We start from the raw sequence: 17,306 nt of genomic DNA on the forward strand, positions 1-17,306 counted from the left end.
CATATACGTAGTTTGTTCTTCCTCTCTAAGTGAACTAGTACACACTTGGATCTATAAGCTGTTATTCCCACTAGTTCTTTTACTTCGGCTGTGTATTATCCAGTGAAAAGGCCATTAGATTGAGAATAAGTAGAACTGAATTTTTAAAAAGTGTTTATTTTCTCAAATAATAAATACACATGAAACACAATAATATAGTGAAAAATGATTATCTCTCTAATCTCTGTCCCCAGACTAATCAGTTTCCCTTCCCCCAAAGCAAGCACTGTTACCAGGACGCTGATGCTGTTTATCTTTCCAGAGATACACAAATGCATAAGGGAGAGGGTGTTCTGTGTGTACAAAGATATTTTTATAAAAATGATAGCATGCTGTTGTGAACATTGTTGCTTTCATTTACTGTATCTTGGAGATTATTCTATATCATATAGAGAGCTACTTTATTCTTTTTATCAGCTGCTTAGTATTTCATTAAATAAATATGCCATAATTTATTTAATCAGATGAATGTCACATTTGGAAAGGTCTTCGTACTAAAAAACAAACACACAAAAACCCCACAAAAACCCATATTCTCTTCTATTTTTTCTGTGGTTTCATTTTTTCTCACCTTTAACTTTATATTTTAGTATGGTTTTATATTAAATACATATCCTGAAAAATCAGGAAGGTATTATAGAGAATTGCCCAATATCCTATGCCCAGTTTCCCCTATTAACATCTAACATTAGTATGGTATGTTTATAATAATTAATGAACCAATGTTGATACATTATTAACTAAAATCTATGCTTTATTCAGGTTTTCTTAGTTTTTACCTTATGTTCTTTTTCTATTCCAGGATTCCATTCACAATACCACATTACATTTACTCATCATGTCCACTTAGGGTCCTCTTGGGTGTGATAGTTTCTCAGAGTTTTCTTGTTTTTGATGACCTTGACAGTTTTGCAGAGTGCTGGTCAGGTATTTTGTAGAATGTCCCTTTATGGGGATTTGTGTGACGCTTACCTCATGATTAGATGGGGTTATGGGTTTTTTGGGGGAAGATCACAGAGGTGAAGTGCCATTTTCATCACACCATATCAAGGGTACATACTATCAATGTGACATCAAGTTGACCTTGATCGTTTGCCTTAAGTGACACATGTCAGCTTTCTCCACTGTATAGTTACTCTCCACCACCCTGTTTTCCATACTGTATATTTCACACAGTGAAGAAAGTCACTCTACACAACCCACACTTCATGAGTGGGGCATTCTGATTTACCTCTTTGAGGAAAAACCACTTACATAAGTTATCAGGAATTCTGCAGAAAAGATGTCTCTTCTCCCTTATTTATTTATCTGTTCTTATCAGTATGGGCTCATAGATATTTATTACATACTTTGGCTTACAACCCAATATTACTTTATTTAGTATGTTGGCCAAATTGTCTCAGCTTTGCCATTGAGAACTCTTTCAGTTGGCTCTTGTATCCCTTTGACATACCCCCATCATTGTGGAGTGTTTTATCTTTTTGAGCATTTTCCTGCTTTCTGGTACTGCAAGATGCTTCAGGCTCATCTTAATGTATTTCCTGCCTCAGTCCTAGAATCAGCCATTTCTCTAAAGAGCCCTGGTTCCTTTTATTGTAAAATAGTATTGGAAACCAAGATCTGGGATCTTGTTGCTACTGCCCCTGTTGTTGTTTTTAGGCCCTCTTAGTTGACATAGCAAGGGAGTATCTGCATATGTGTTTTGTTGTTGTTGTTTTCCCCTCCTGAAATAGGGCACTTTATGAGTGAGAAGTGTTGGTCTGGCAACAGTGTGGCTGGGATGAACAGGATCAGCGCCCATCCTGGGGAACATAGCTAAACATCAAGCATTCCTCCATGCAAATTTAGAGAAAACTCCATCATGGATGACCCCCTCCACCCCAACAGCACTGTGACCCCCAAACAACAGGGGCACCTAAGGCACAGCTGGGCCCAAGGACAGCAGGGTTTCAGTGTCAGGCACAAGAACACTGTCAGGACACCCCAGGAACTTCTCAAAGTTCCAGGTGAACTTGAGGGAATTCAGGCTCTCTTGACTTCTCCAGATGCCCTGAACTGGTTGCACAGGGAAGCCAAGCACTACCAGGCTTTGGGGCTGGAGGTTCAGCTGAAGCTCATTTATTGGTGTGTAGTTCCAGACCATTGTGTCTCAAAGCAAGGAGACATTCTCAAAGAGCAGCACCTTGCCCTGCAAAGAACCCGGGCTCTCAGGCTCACCGCAGGCCAGCAGGTGGGCAGAGAAGGATAGACCAAAGGCGGAGCCACAGCTGGGAGGGAAGCTGGCTGCTGGGAGCTGAGAGGTATATGTGGACTGGCTGTCCCAGAAGTGAGGGGAGAGCTTTGGACTAGAACAGCCCATTTTTGGCACTAAAATTTTTGACCCATCTGAAATTTCTTTTGGTGTAATTGTGAGGTAGGAATTCAACTGTTATTTTCCCCATGGTTTTGAAGGCCTGGATTGAGCCTTGGATTTGCCATTTCTTAGTTTAGCAGCCTCAGACAGATTAACTTCTTTCATCCTTTGTCTCTTCATTACTGAGGTGACTTAGTAATACCAACCCTATCTGTCTATCAGGACTCTAGTAAGGATAAAATGAAATGATAGCCCAGAAAGTTCTATGTGAATTTGAAATATTTTACAAATATATGGTATAATATTAATTACTGTTGTACCAAAAAATACTCTCATTAGGATTAGTATTTCTTCAGGCAGCAAAGAACTAACCTTCTTTAATTGAGACCTCCTTTGTTTGCATTACTTTTAACAAATAGTTAGTTTTTTCCAACTGCATATCCAGTATATTATTCTTTCCACTGGTTTCTATCATTTTCTGTAGAAGAAATAATATATATTATTACCAAAGCAATGCTACTATTTTGATTTTTTTTTTTTAACCTAATGACATGAAGACTAATGAAAATACAGACCACTTAATACTGAAAATTCTAATAATTAAGTCTGGCATATATTTTATGTAAGTCAACTTCCTAATTTATTTTTAATTTTAAAAGTAACATGGGAAAAAATTAAAACAGACTAACAGTTATAAAGAGTTATGAAATTCAAAAATATGACCTAACTTGAATTCCCTTCTTTCCAACTATTCAATCCTCAGTCCTATGGTTAAAAATTCCTTATATATATTTCCAAGATATTTTATGACTATACAACTATAGGAAAGGATTATATTATACTCTGTTTTGCACCTTGGATGTTCCACTTAGAACTGTTATCTTGGAGATTATGTCATATAAGCACATAAAGATCTACTTCATTCTTTTAAAGAGCTCCATTGAGTTTCATTTATGAGTACACTGTAACTTATTTACTTATGTATTTATTTATTTTAAGATTTTATTTATTTATTTGAAAGAGAGACGGAGCGCGCGCCCGAGAGAGAGAGAAAGAGAGAGAGAGCATGAGCAGGGGAAGAGGAGAAGCAGGGAGCAGGAAGCCTGAGACACAGGACTCGATCCCAGGACCCCGGGATCATGACCCGAGCCAAAGACAGTGACTTAGCCAACTGAGCCACCCACGTGCCCCTGCAATTTATTTAACTAGCCTCCCTATTGAGAATTTGTGTTGTTTCCACTTTTTTGCTATTACAAACAATGAATAAACATATCTTTTTGGTATCTTTGTGCCTAGCATAATAGCTGCCATATACCCTTGGAAGAGCTTCAGAAATCATCAATTCATTGTATCATCTATATCTCTACCCACTTCCCTATTCTCTCTGCTTCTGAATTTATCTCAAAGCAACTCCATAAATCTCACCATCTATATGTATCTCTAAGAGATAAAATTCTTAATATAATCACAATGCCATTATCGCATCAAAAATTAATATTTCTTATTTTAAATATTTAAGGATAGTATAGATATTTCTGAATAATCTCCAAAAACTTTGCACCAATTCCTCTCCCACCAACAGTGCTTCTTATTTCTTTCTCTATTCTCTCTTATTTTGGTAAGAGTCACTCGGTTAAGAAAATTCAAGTTAATTGTTTTAAAAAAGTTGATAATGTTACCTCAAAATACCCATCGTCATGATATTTTTTTATTATGGCCATCCTATACTGTGCAGAGGAAAAGAAGGAATAGAGAAGAATGATAAGGAGAGAAAATAGAGGTAGGTATTATTCCCCTTCCCACATTTGCTTCACAAGCCCACTCCCCAAATCTTTCACTTATCTACCTACATCTTCTCAACAGCTATTCCTATTCCTCTCCAGGGCAGACAAGGGGGAAAACACCTAATATATGCTTGTGGGTTTGGTCTATCATGTAATTTGTCCAGAGTTAGACGGGTGGCGGCGGGGCGGGGGGGGGGGGGAGGGAAGACTTCAAAGGGATCTGTTTTTAGGCAAAAGAGAAGGAAAGGGACAGAATAGGAAAAAGTAAAAAAAAATATATGAGTTAGTCATAATGGTAAGACATTGTGCGTTGAGTCTATTTCAATTCTTACTAAAACATTCCTGGGTTTATGGACATTTTGAACACTTAAGTACGTATTTTCCCTTTAACTTTAGCCAAAGTAGATCAACTGTTTCCTTGTACCAGAAACATTTTGATATATTAATACAAATGATCCAAAATGAAATATATTTTAAATATGGATTTTAAAAATGAGACAGGGCTTAGCAAAATATATTTCCATTATCTATACCTTGCTTATTTTTTGTTACATTTTTCTTTTTTCCCAGCTCCTTCCACTGACAAAATCTGTTTCACTTTTCCTTTTATACTACAACTATTTTATATCTTTACATACCTTTTCTATCTGTGAGAAGTCATTTATAAGTTTGTCAAGATTCACACTGCTAATCTTTTTCATACATTCTTCGCTGCTTTGATTCATGTCTAAACTAGTGAAGAGTAAATAGGGTGAGAAATAGATGAAAGAAATAAGCAAATGCTAAAGCACTACAATAGTGGCAATAATTCAAATACTAAAGTTTCTGTATTCCACCCATAGAGCACCTACTTGAGCTCCATTACACTCAGAAAATTTTTGTTATACTCATTATTAATAACAGTTAAATGCATTAAGGCTTCCTCACTCCTCTCCACACCACCCCAGTCAAATTTTCTCTAAGCAAATCTAAAATTAGTGCAATGTTATGTGCATATGTAGAAATTATTTGTTCCTATTATACAAAAAACTCTGCCATTGTTCAACTGATCTCCTGGCCATCAGTATGACAGGACTAAAATCTGGTGTATTGTTAAATCTGATATGTGACTTTTAAATAGAGGTAGTCTCAATTTAAGATGTTTAAAATGTTTATTAACTATTATGCCACTAATATTTTTTGCTCTATTTCCTGGTAGTGTGCTTATTGCCATGGACTGAATTGTATCCCCCCGTCCCCAAAATTCCTTTGGGTATAACCGGCTAACTGCTGAAGTGAAGAATGAGTTTGTTTTAGTCCTATGGAACCAATCATAAGAAATTCTACAGAATTCCAGAAGTAAACTCATCCAGTCAGGATGAAGAAATTGACTTTTGCAAAACTGCAAGCATTTACATTTGGGGGTGGGAGAGTGTCTAAGAATTAGGATTAATACAATCTAAAAGTATGAGACACTTGTCTTTAGGCTTTTCACAAGCAAATTGGAAGGAGAAAATACAAATTTGAAATTTAGACGTTCTAGATTGAGGAAAGAGCACGTGCCAGTGCCTGGTGTGTGGAAAGTGGTAGTGGCAGCTAGTCCAAAGTAAAAGGTAAGTAAATTCCTAAAGTGATTACCGAAAGTAATTTTAGGGGTCATATTCTTCTTTAAAATGAGGTACATCAAAACAAACGTTGCTTGACAATTTGTTACTTCACAAAGAAATCCCATTTCCTTTCTCTTTTTGATATTATATGACATTAACAACTCTTAGTGGTTTTTAAATGAAAGAATTTTAGCTGTATATTTTCAGTTTATTGAATTATTATCCTCCATCACATGTTCAAGTAAAACTCTCTGTAAAATCCCTTAGAAAGTTACAACTTGATCTTTAAGGCAGGTGAGTAATTGTAACAGCATCCCATGATAAATCCAGCAAAATTCCTTTTGGGGTACAATTTAAAAATCACCTCTATTTGATAAATTGTTATTCTTTAAAAGAACTACAGGATAATCTGAAGTAGTTAATGCAAAATATTCCCTCCCAACTTTCTTTTTTCTTTTTAGTTCCTAACATTTTAAATAAAAAAAGGTTTTACTTCGGTTCTGTCTCTGATCCCAGCTCTTGAATTAAATTCGTTTTAATTTCAGCTTGATTTTCTCCCAACTCCTTTCCTCTAATGAGACTCTTGGAGTGTTTTTCTTTATAAAACCATCGCCCACATTCCACTGGCTGTTACTGCATGCTTTCCCTTTAGTCTGTCACACAGGCTGAAAAGCCATCTGGTCCATTTCTAGGTGTCTTCATAGTCTCCCCCCTCTTCCCCTCCCCCCCAATTTCCTCGATCAAGGCGTCTTCCGTGGATATACGGCCTTCTTGCCCGTGAAACTAGGTGACAAGCTGGTGATTCAGTGCCTGTCAAATTCTTTGGTGAGAAGCAGAGACTGACTTGTGACCTCCGCGGCCCAGCACCAACCACCCCCTCAGATGGGTGACAGCCCCATTTTCTTCCCCGTCCTTCTCCCCGCCGACTAGCATCCGGGCCTCACCCTCTCGCTCCCCACACCCGGCTCCGCGTGCGCCCAGCCCGCCGGAGGAGGGGCTCGCAACCTCCTCCCTGTTCTCGTGTCCCCGTTGCCCTCCACGGATTCACTCTCAGTGGCGAAGCCCGGGGCGCTGCTCCCTCCACTCGCGTGCCGGGGGCCAGAGGAAACCAGCTCCACTGCGGGCTGTGCACCCCCGGGCCCGAGGGGAGTGGCTGGGTCAAAACCCAGCTAGGGGCTGGGAGACTGTGAGGGGGTTTGAAGAAAAGAATTTCCAAGGGCAAAGTGGGAATTTCGAACCCACCGACAAAAAGTCTGGAGCTTACTTGCCTCGGCTCAAGAGTCCCCCCAGTTTCCCACACCTCCTCCACCTCCGGGTGCCGGTCCGCCCCACACGGCGGTCCCCTCCCGGAAGCCAGTTCCCCCAACAACAGGCCCGCCCTTCTCCTGGCCCCACCTGTGCCCCGACCCGCGTTCCACCTCCTCTCGTCCCTTCCCTCCGTGGCCCTTGCTCCCCTCAGCATCTGGTGCTTCTTAGATTTTTCCTCTAGGACAGGACTAAACACCCAGCGGCTGCCAGATCCATAATTATTAATATTATTAACTATTTCCCCAACCAGAGAATAAATCACATTGGCTTTAAGTTTTGATCAGTGAGTCAGCACCGTTGAATAAATAATAAACTATATTTATTCGAGAAAACTTATGAAGTAGGCTTATAAGGTACCAGAGACTGTGCTAGGTGATGGAGATGAAAGCATGAACATAATGCTGTCTCTGCTGTCCAGAGTCGGCTAATGGATCTGGTCTCTCATCTACAAAGCTTTATCTTGGTAACTTAATGGTTAGGGGCATAGACTCTGTGTGGTTTCAAGCCCCCAACTCTTTTGTTTATCAACCGAGTGATCCTGGGCAAGTTTTTAAGTATAGCTGCCTCCACTTCTTTATCTGTAAAATAGACATTAAATAATAATGCCTACCCCATGGGGCTGTTGTGATAACTAAAGGAAATGATGCATTTTAAAAATGCCTAATGCAGTTCCTGGCATAAAGTAAGTGTTCAAAAATATTAATTAGTATAATTTAAAAATTTTGGTCATTAACAGTTTGAAAGTGTATCCACTGCCAACTTTGCCCTATCTACTTTTTTTTTGAGTGGGAGATGAGAGATATATTTTTATTAATTCCATTTCCTATGAAAGCCAAAATTTGGCAAGCAGATACATGTAGACTGTAATAGGATAATCCATACTTTATTATTTGAAAACTAATATAGCATGGTGGCAAGAGAACTAGGTCAAAGTAGGAAATGTGGGATGGAGTCCTCTCTCTGCAGTTAGTAATCTGGGAAGGTTGATTCATCTTCCCAAGCACCAACCTCCCTTTTTTATCAATTTTAAAATAAGAGCAGTGGACTAAATAACAAAGCTAAAATTTTAGGATTTTAAACTAGTCTAATGATAAAACATTGCTCATCAAAATGTTTTTTAAAATGTAATTTTCTCATGTTTTTTAGCTCATTAATTTCACACACAAGATATATATATTATTTATATGTATATTACCTAGTCATATATATAAATATGTCATTAAATTTTTTAACTTCTGACTAATCAGTAAGCTTTCCTTGACATTAGTAACAACACATGGGTATATTAAAAATGGCCTTTTGAATTGCTGGTTCTATCCGATTAGCACATTTAAATGTTCCATGTAACCCATATCATAATGCTTTTTGAAACAAGCCCATTTTAAGGCCCATCTAAACTTTATTTTTATATATATGTAATATATATATCTTTCTCCATAATGTCTAGCATAGTCAGAATAAATAAAAATGAACCAACACACCAGAAATAAGTCAGAAAAACTTAGCTTGATTTTTCTAGTTTGAAATGAGTCATAAACTTCTCTTCCAGTTTATAGATACTAGCTTTTTTCCAGTCTAGTGAGTTCAAAATATATCTGTCAATGAGAAACTATATGAGCTTCCTCTGATTTCATTTTTTTTTTTAAAGATTTTTATTTATTTATTTGACAGAGAGAGAGATAGCGAGAGCAGGAACACAAGCAGGGGGAGTGGGAGAGGGAGAAGCAGGCTTCCTGCCGAGCCGGGAGCCCGATGTGGGACTCGATCCCAGGACCTTGGGATCATGACCTGAGCCAAAGGCAGACGCTTAACGACTGAGCCACCCAGGCGCCCTGATTTCATTTTTAAAAAGGGAATGCCTTTCACAGTTGTATTCACAGTTTTATTCATCAAGTATCATCCAACTGAGAAACAGAAAGGATTCATTGAATATTTGCTCAGAAACTGCCTGGAAAACCTAAGAGAGGAATAAATTACATTATTGTGCCATACTAACAAAGGGAGTATAAAGAAAGCAATGTTTGAATCCATTAAAAAAATAACTTGATTTGGAAAATAAACATATGAACCTACCCAATTGTAAAGAAACCCGAGGTTACTGATTTATTCATATAAGGTTCTTAAGATGAGTGATAAACATTGATTTTTTTTTTTTTTTTTAGGTTACAAACAGCTTCATTTCTTTTTTCTTTCAAAAATATTTGTTAAGTACTTGCAAGGTACCAGCTACTGAGGGTTTAGGCACTATGGAGAGAAAGACAAGTAAGATAATTCTCCTAATTTGGAACTTAAGTCTCTTAGGATTGCCTTCTTAAGACCTGGGCACTTTCCCATCTATTTAGTCAATAAATACTTTTTGGGCACCAAACCTGTACTGGGATCTGTGAGAATAGGAATAAACAAATCAGGCGTGGTCCCTGAGCCCAGGGGGCTTACAGTTTTAGGGCACCATTGGTTTGTGAGAGAAAAATAGATAATAACCCAATAAATAAAAAGCAAAGAAAGAAACACAAATCCAGGATATTGACTAAAAAGTGAATGGGAGGTGCTTTACATATGGTGGTCAAGGGAAGTCTTGAGCAAATCAGATGAAAATGAGATGTGTAGGGTACATCAAAAAGTTAGTTGCCAACAACTGATAAATGCCAGGGTTGCCTTTCTTACCTCCTGCTAGCTCTTTTGACACACTGATCCCTGCTCTTATTTCTTTATCAGATTCCCGTTTTTCAATATCTACTTCTGAACTATATTGTCTCGCCTTCAACTGCAACTTCCAGTCCCGGCCCGTGGCTGCCTGGCGGCAGCACCGCTCACACTCATTAACTAAAAGCCATCCTATGCACCAGCTCTATGACCCTGTGGAACTATGTTACTTGGACTCACCCTCATCCTTCCCTGTATGGAGGGAGGAATTTGGATATGATTCCAGGATAGAGCCTAAACCATCTAGATTTTTTTTTTTTTTCTCACTGGAGTAATCTGCCCTTGATAGAAGGAAGTCATTCTTTCCAATTCTTTCCTCGGGTCTTCAGCCATTTCCCTCCCTGTGTTGTGCTTCGGGTTTATACAGCTGATGTTTTCAGACAGTTTGGGAGGGTTTTTTCTTTCTTTTTTTCTTTGTAAGTGGTAGATTCCCTCTTTCACTAATTTTCTGCAAAATTTTGTTACACGTTCTTGATACAGTTCAGGCAGAATTTGACGTTTTAGCTGGAGCCTTTGAATTTCGCTTTCAAGCTGAGAAAGTGAAAAGCCACATCTTTGTAAGTTTTCTGTCCCTCCTTCATGTCCTAAACACTCCTAGTCTGACCCCAAATTTTCAGTCACTCTCCTAACCTGATCCTATTTCCTTAGGGATCAACTCTTAGGAGCTCTCAGATTCCAACCCAAGTAAATTATTAAAAGATTCCCTCTAATCCCACATAGTTGTCTGGAAGAGGAGTTCTGGGTGGTTTTCTTCATTTTGTTACATTTCCTGATAGATTGGCACTCAAACACTGCCCCAGATGACTTCCTCTTAATTTGGTCTTGCTGTGGTGGTCCAGGCAAACATAGCCTCCACCTTCAGCAATGTACCTTGGAAATTTCATTCCCTTCATCCCTTCTCTGCCCACTTTCTTCTTCTTCTTCTTCTTTTTAAAGATTTTATTTATTTATTTATTTGAGAGAAAGAGAGAGAGAACATGAGAGGAGGGAGGGTCAGAGGGAGACTCAGACTCCCTGCTGAGCAGGGAGCCCAATATGACGTGGAACTCGATCCGGGGACTCCAGGATCATGACCTGAGCCGAAGGCAGATGCTTTACCACCTGAGCCACCCAGGTGCCCCTGCCCACTTTCTTCTTAATTCTCACTTTCCCTGATCTTATTCTTACTTTTCACTAATCTCTCTTAGTGGCTTCTAGATCTCCCATGGGCACTATTTACAAGGCACTATTTACAAGGGAATTGGTTCTTGTCTTCTTGAGTTTTAGGGCACCATTGGTTTGTAACCATCCAGGGAGCTTCCCTGGTATAATCTGAAACAAGCCACCCCCTACTCCGAGGGAGGGAGAGACCAAAGAAAGAAGCAAACCACTCCATGTTGGTAGGTGGCAGTTTTAATAAACAAAGGGAACTTATGAGGTTTGTCTTGGGTGGCAGTGAGATGAATGGATCACCAAACCCACCTGCCGAACCTTCAGAGTTTACATAGATACTATAACTAGGTTCAGTCATGTATATGGTGCAGGGGTTCTCAACACCACATCACTATCTCAAGGCTGTGTCTTCAAGGCTATGCAGCCTCTAGGAGTGGGAAAGGCAAGTGGAACCCACCTTTCAAGGACAGCGAGGGGATGAAGAGCCTCTGAGTACCCAGGTCCAGCTCATGGGTAAGTCTGCAGTCACATCTTTTCCATGACCATCCCCAACAGACACTTTTCACTCTTTGAATCTCATGACCAGGTTAAGAGAGGCTTTCAGCTTGATGGAGATTGAAGGGATGTAATTTCTAGTAATATCTATTATACATTCAAATATAAATCTCTTATTTTGCCTTTAATTAGTTCACGAATCTATCTGGCCTCTGAATTATAGTTGAAGACTGGGAATTAAGTTCTAACCATTTTCCTGTATCTAGAATGTGGGAACAACTTTGATGAAGATGTTTTCAGCCTTTATTGGAAAAACGGGCTTAGCCATCTCCTCTGAGATTGTGTTCAATCTTCACTAATGGAATTTTCCTTTTAATAAAGAACTTATTCTACTCCATTGGAGAATATCTTCATGACATAGGTTCTTTCTTAGGTTGTTCATGGAGGCCCAGAGCTTGTGTTTCAGCAGAGACTCAGCCCAAGTGTTTCGCTTTGTTAATTTCACCCATCATGAGGAGGTATTTCTTTTTTTTTTTTTTTTAAAGATTTTATTTATTTATTTGACAGAGAGAGACACAGCGAGAGAGGGAACACAAGCAGGGGGAGTGGGAGAAGAGAAGCAGGCTTCCCGCTGAGCAGCGAGCCCGATGTGGGGCTCCATCCCAGGACCCTGGGATCATGACCTGAGCCAAAGGCAGACGCTTAACAACTAAGCCACCCAGGTGCCCCAAGGAGGTATTTCTTTAGTCTACTTCTCTCCATAGTTAGAAGGTATAAAGTCAGGACTTTTTTGACTCAACAGTAATGTCTGTGGGTGGTGAGGGTGAGTAGAGGAGCCCTCCCTAACCTGCCTGTGTTATTCTCTTGGCTGTCATCTTTTAAAATTTATGATCTAGGGTTATGGCTTTTCTCTTATTTGGTTCTTGTTGTTGTTGAACTTTGTCACTGGTTTTATCTATGTTTTGTTCATCTTGCTAGGTTATGGGTGATGGGATTCTGTGATTTGTTTCTTATCTCCCATCTTTACCAAGAAGCATCAATAGCAATTTAATCATACACCGATTGTATATATAGTTTAAAGAGATTTAAGGAGACAAATATACTTGAATATCATTTACAGCTCCTATGAAACAATTTGTCCACTGGCTTCATATGCATTGCATGATTCTCAAACTGCTTAGTGTCACTGTTTCCTCTGCTACATGGCATGTGTTATGAAGACTTTGTGTCCAATTCTTAATTGATGTTGCTGCGAAAAGGCAATTTCCAGTTCCATTTAAGTCGAACTAGTAATCCCTACAGAGTTTATGTTAGAATTTTAAGGAGAGAATCTAGAGTCATAATGAGTCCCTTCTACACCTTCATCAGCTGGTCTGAAGCCCACTGGGCGATTTCCACTTGAAACAAGGTCAGGAGCTGCCTTATTTATTTGCCAAAGTATGTTGAATCCTCTTAAAGCCTTGTTCTGTGACAAGACAACAGTGGAAAATAAAATACTGCTGAGAACCAACGCGACTAATTTCAGCTTCAAGAACCTGAACTACCATAGAAACCTAAATTACAATGGCCTCACAGACTCAGCTGAAGGGTTAAGCACCTCTAAGCTGCTGGGCTGAAGGCACCAGCCTTTCCACCTGGATCTTTAGGCCAAACACTCAAAACCAGCTCTCAAAAATGAAGCTGATTCCATCACAGCTGTTGTAAAATATTAGAAAATAATATTGGCCAAAAACAGGGAGAAGAATGGGAAAATAAACACACAAGAAACAAATGGAGATAATTAAATCCCAACTGGATCCTCTTGCTTACTGAAGGAATAGAGAAAATCAACTGCCTAGGGTTAGCAAGTGCTAAAATGAAGAAGACGCTGGCAGAATATCTTCTAACCAATTTTAGGGGAAATGGGGTTGAAAGATTTTATGACTGGACCTGGATTTAAAAAGAAAGTTGATGAAGAAAATTCAACATCAAATCTTTCCATAGGAAAGGCTAAATGTGGCTGAAAGTGCCAGGCTTCAAATCTTTTGACCACAACTGGCCACATAATTTGTGGGGCCTTGTGCAAAATGAAAATGTGGGGCCCCTGTTAAAAAAAATAAGAATTTCAGAACAGAATAGCAGAGCCTTAAACCAGGAGTAGGCCCTTCTCTACAAGGGGCTTGACCACGTGCTACTACACGGGGCGCGTATCCATGAAGTTGGCTGTGCCTCTGACTCCCGCACTGTCATCCCACAGCTTTTTACGTTTTTCAAGCTCCCCTGTTGTTTATTTGTTTTGCTTGGAAGCTTAGTAGTCTGCGCGCCAGGGATGGTTGAGATGCCGAGGAGGAGGGGATACGGCCCCCCGCAACTACTTCAGAGCATTGCATAACCTCCTGAGAGGAATGCGGGCATTCGGTTCCCTCTAGAGCTTCATCACTAACAGTCACTTTTATATCCATGAACCAGTGCAAACAATTCTTTAAAATGAGCTCAGAAACCATCGTGTCAGTGAGCTGTTCAAAAGGATACAGGCGAATTTGGATATTTCAAAAATTTCTTTGTTATGATCCGGGGAGGAAACCTTGTTCTTTCTGTTGGTCAGATTTGATGGCTTTAGGCCGATACAGGACACAAGGCAGGGGTAAGAAGACCACTAAGTCATTTCATTAAAAATAGAATCCACACAGGCCATCAAAATCTTCAGACCAGAGTTAAAGCTCAGAATTTTGATTAAGGATTGGCTAGGTTGAGACAGGAGTTAGAAGTGCCTAGCTGGAAACTCTGTAGCAGGCTGGGGCCACAGGCATTTGTGATGGGCCTTAAAAATCAGGCTAAGGAGGATAAATTTTACCTTGATGGCAGGGGGAGGTCAGCAACACGTTATAACTAAAGGATTGGCATGATCCCATCTATAGTTTAGGAAGACAAATCTGGTGAGACCAGAGGTTATGGAAGAGAGGTTTGGGAAATCAGACAATAAAAGTCTGAACTTTTAAAAGAGAAAATTCAAAATTCAAGGAGTGTGTAGAGGTTAAATCTTGGCAATGGAATGGGTGTTTGGAGGTCAGAGAGTGGATATTTAGGGCTTAGATATTGTGTAACTGAGGTCTTCGTAAGTGCTGACACCATTATTTGATATAGGGAGTGATGTAGTTTTTGAATGTAGGTGAGGTTTGGTAGGGTGAGGTCTGGAGCCGATGACCAAGAAAGAATTCTTGAGACGTCCGTGGTGCAAAATGGTGGTTTTATTAAAGCCAGGGGACAGGACCGGTGGGCAGAAAGAGCTGCTGCCCTGGGGTTGTGAGGGGTGGCTGATTATATACTTGGGAGTTGGGGAAGGTAAGGAAAAAGGGAGGTTTTCAAAAGAACTTTCATACACTAAAGAGGACCTATAAGATACTCGAGGCCTTGCCGTTGTCAAGTTAAGGTTGTTTTTCCCTCTACTAAGGCATTAACAGGAAGCAGTTGGGAGCTTCCTGGAGCAACATTGGACTCTGCCTGCCTCAAGTATTTGTCAATGGGCTGCAGGTTATAAGGACTTTTAATTTTACCTACATTTCCTTCTGGAAGTTAGGTTATTGATAAGAATGCTTTTTTCTTATAAGTCACTAAGACATTTGTAAACTGAGGGAGACTCCTGTCCTGCAGGACTGTGATCTCTGTTCAGTTAACCCTTTGTTTTTCCTTCCCTTTGCTTTAGGGCAGCCAGGAGTGCCTGAGGAAGGTCACAGATCCCACCTGGGAGTGGCGGGGGGGGGGGGGGTGGGATTTCGGGGTATTAGCTTGTGTTTTGTCCTCAGCTTGCCTTCTGCTCCCTCATCAGCGAGTATCAGAGTTAGAACAAATCAGTAAAATTCCTGTCTGGGGGTGAGTGTAGGTAGGGGGGGCCTCCATTCTGCATAGAAAGGTAGTAACAAACCAAGAGAGTTAGCTTTTTGACTTCCACCATTTGCAGCCACATCTTTAGAGATTTAGCCTGTTATAATTTTTGAAATTATCAAGCAAAATTAAACATTGCCCAATAAAATCATTTTAAATAAGGCCAAATAATTAGAATACAGCCGAGACGGATGTCTACCCAAAAATCCTGATAAAAGTTGCAATAACACAAGGCATTATGTGATGCATAGTACTCTTTGGCGTATAGATTATTTTGAGCTGAATACTTTGGGAAACCACAGACACAGGAGAAACTCTGCAAACAGAGAAGTTGCCCTGAAGGGTAATTTTACATCAGAGAGGGGGCCTGTACCAGGAAGAGAGCTATTACCAGCAGTAACTTCCTCTGACTTATCTAGCTGGCAGGGTAACCCTTGTTTAACAAACATTTCCTCTTTTCATGTTCCCATAAATTGCCTTCCCTCCACTTTGAAGCCCCAGGCCCCTCTAAGGTATATAAGCTTCAATTATCTGGCTCATTTTGCAGGCCTCCTGTGTGTACAAACATAATTTAAATAGTTTTTCTTCTGGTATTCTCTCTCATGTCAATTTAACTCTTAGACCAGACCACATAACTTTGAAAAGTAGAAGGGAAAATTTTCCTCCTCAATAATATTAACAGTCTAAAAATGGATTTTCTGACTCTAGCAAAGTTACCCTATTATGTAAAAAGAGACCTCAAAACAGAGCAAGCAAGCCTAGCTAAGAGAGTCTCTTTTAAAATGGGGTCGGAGGCGAGGTGGTAAGGGAGGAGAAATTTATGCACCTCCTGATTGGAGGAACCATGAATTTTTGCCAGCTGCAAGCCCTCAGCCTGGGCTTAACTCCCTCCTCAGCATGACACCTGAATCATTTGCGTTCTTCACTTTGAAAGGAGCCAATGTGATTTGACAAGTTTCAATCTCTCATTTGCATATTAACTCAGCCATGCCCAGTTTACCTGCTTTCAATCCCTGTTTTGCATAAGGGACATGATTAAGAACTACACTTGTAACCCTTGGCCTTTATAACCCCACCTCCTCAGATAGCAAGTCAGGTTTCTACCTGAATCTGTGTCTCCTTAATTACCCAAATAAATGCCTATCTGCCCCACTATGGAAAACAGTATGGAGGTTCCTCAAAAAGTTAAAAATAGAACTACCCTATGACCCAGCAATTGTACTACTAGTATTTACCCAAAGGATACAAAAATACAGATTCGAAGGGGTACATGTTTATAGCAGCACTATCAACAATAACCAAACTATGGAAAGAACCTGCATCCATCAACTGATAAATGGATAAAGAAGAGGTGGTATATATATATATACAATGGAATACTACTCAGCCATCAAAAAGAATGAAACCTTGCCTTTTGCAACAACATGGATGGAGCTAGAGAGTTATGCTAAGTGAAATAAGTTAGAGAAAGACAAATACCATATGATTTCACTCATATGTGGAATTTAGGAAATAAGACAGATGAACATAGGGGAAGGAGGGGGGAAGAGAGAGGGAAACAAACCATTAGAGACTCAACTATAGAGAACAAACTGAGGGTTGATGGAGGGAGGTTGGTGGGGGATGAACTAGATGGGTGATGGGCATTAAGGAGGGCACTTGTTATGATGAGCACTGGTGTTCTATGGAAGTGATGAACCACTAAATTCTACTCTTAAAACCAATATTACACTGTATGTTAACTAACTAGAATTTAAATACAAATTTGAAAAAAATGCCTGTTTGCTTTATTTTTTAGCAAATTCTTGTTCAACAACTAAAACTGAAATTCATCATTTGTAATGAGTCATCTACAAGTCAATGAATTACATTTCTGAAACGGATCTGAAAGGAAATAGCCCATCATTCCAGACTCAGTAGAAATGCTAGTGAGAGAATGGTAGAGAAATAGAACAGAAGACCATGAAATGTCATCTTTTGGTTGAGCCCATTTGAGAACCGCTCAGAAATACATCTCATTGAGAT

General features: G+C 39.7%; 1 protein-coding gene across 1 annotated transcript in view; it reads right to left on the bottom strand.

The window, feature by feature from the left end:
* CCDC152 (coiled-coil domain containing 152) overlaps window positions 1-4,901 on the bottom strand; it is a 29,826-nt gene extending 24,925 nt beyond the window's left edge. The window contains exons 1-2 of the mRNA XM_021695325.1: window positions 4,815-4,901; window positions 2,765-2,870 (exon numbers count right to left, since the gene is read on the bottom strand). Coding sequence (XP_021551000.1) covers window positions 2,765-2,870; window positions 4,815-4,901 — 193 coding nt within the window. The remainder of the gene's footprint in view (window positions 1-2,764; window positions 2,871-4,814) is intronic.
* Window positions 4,902-17,306: the final 12,405 nt, after the last annotated feature.

This window comes from Neomonachus schauinslandi, chromosome 7, assembly GCF_002201575.2.
Source record: "Neomonachus schauinslandi chromosome 7, ASM220157v2, whole genome shotgun sequence".
In the NCBI taxonomy this organism is placed as follows: Eukaryota; Metazoa; Chordata; class Mammalia; order Carnivora; family Phocidae; genus Neomonachus; species Neomonachus schauinslandi.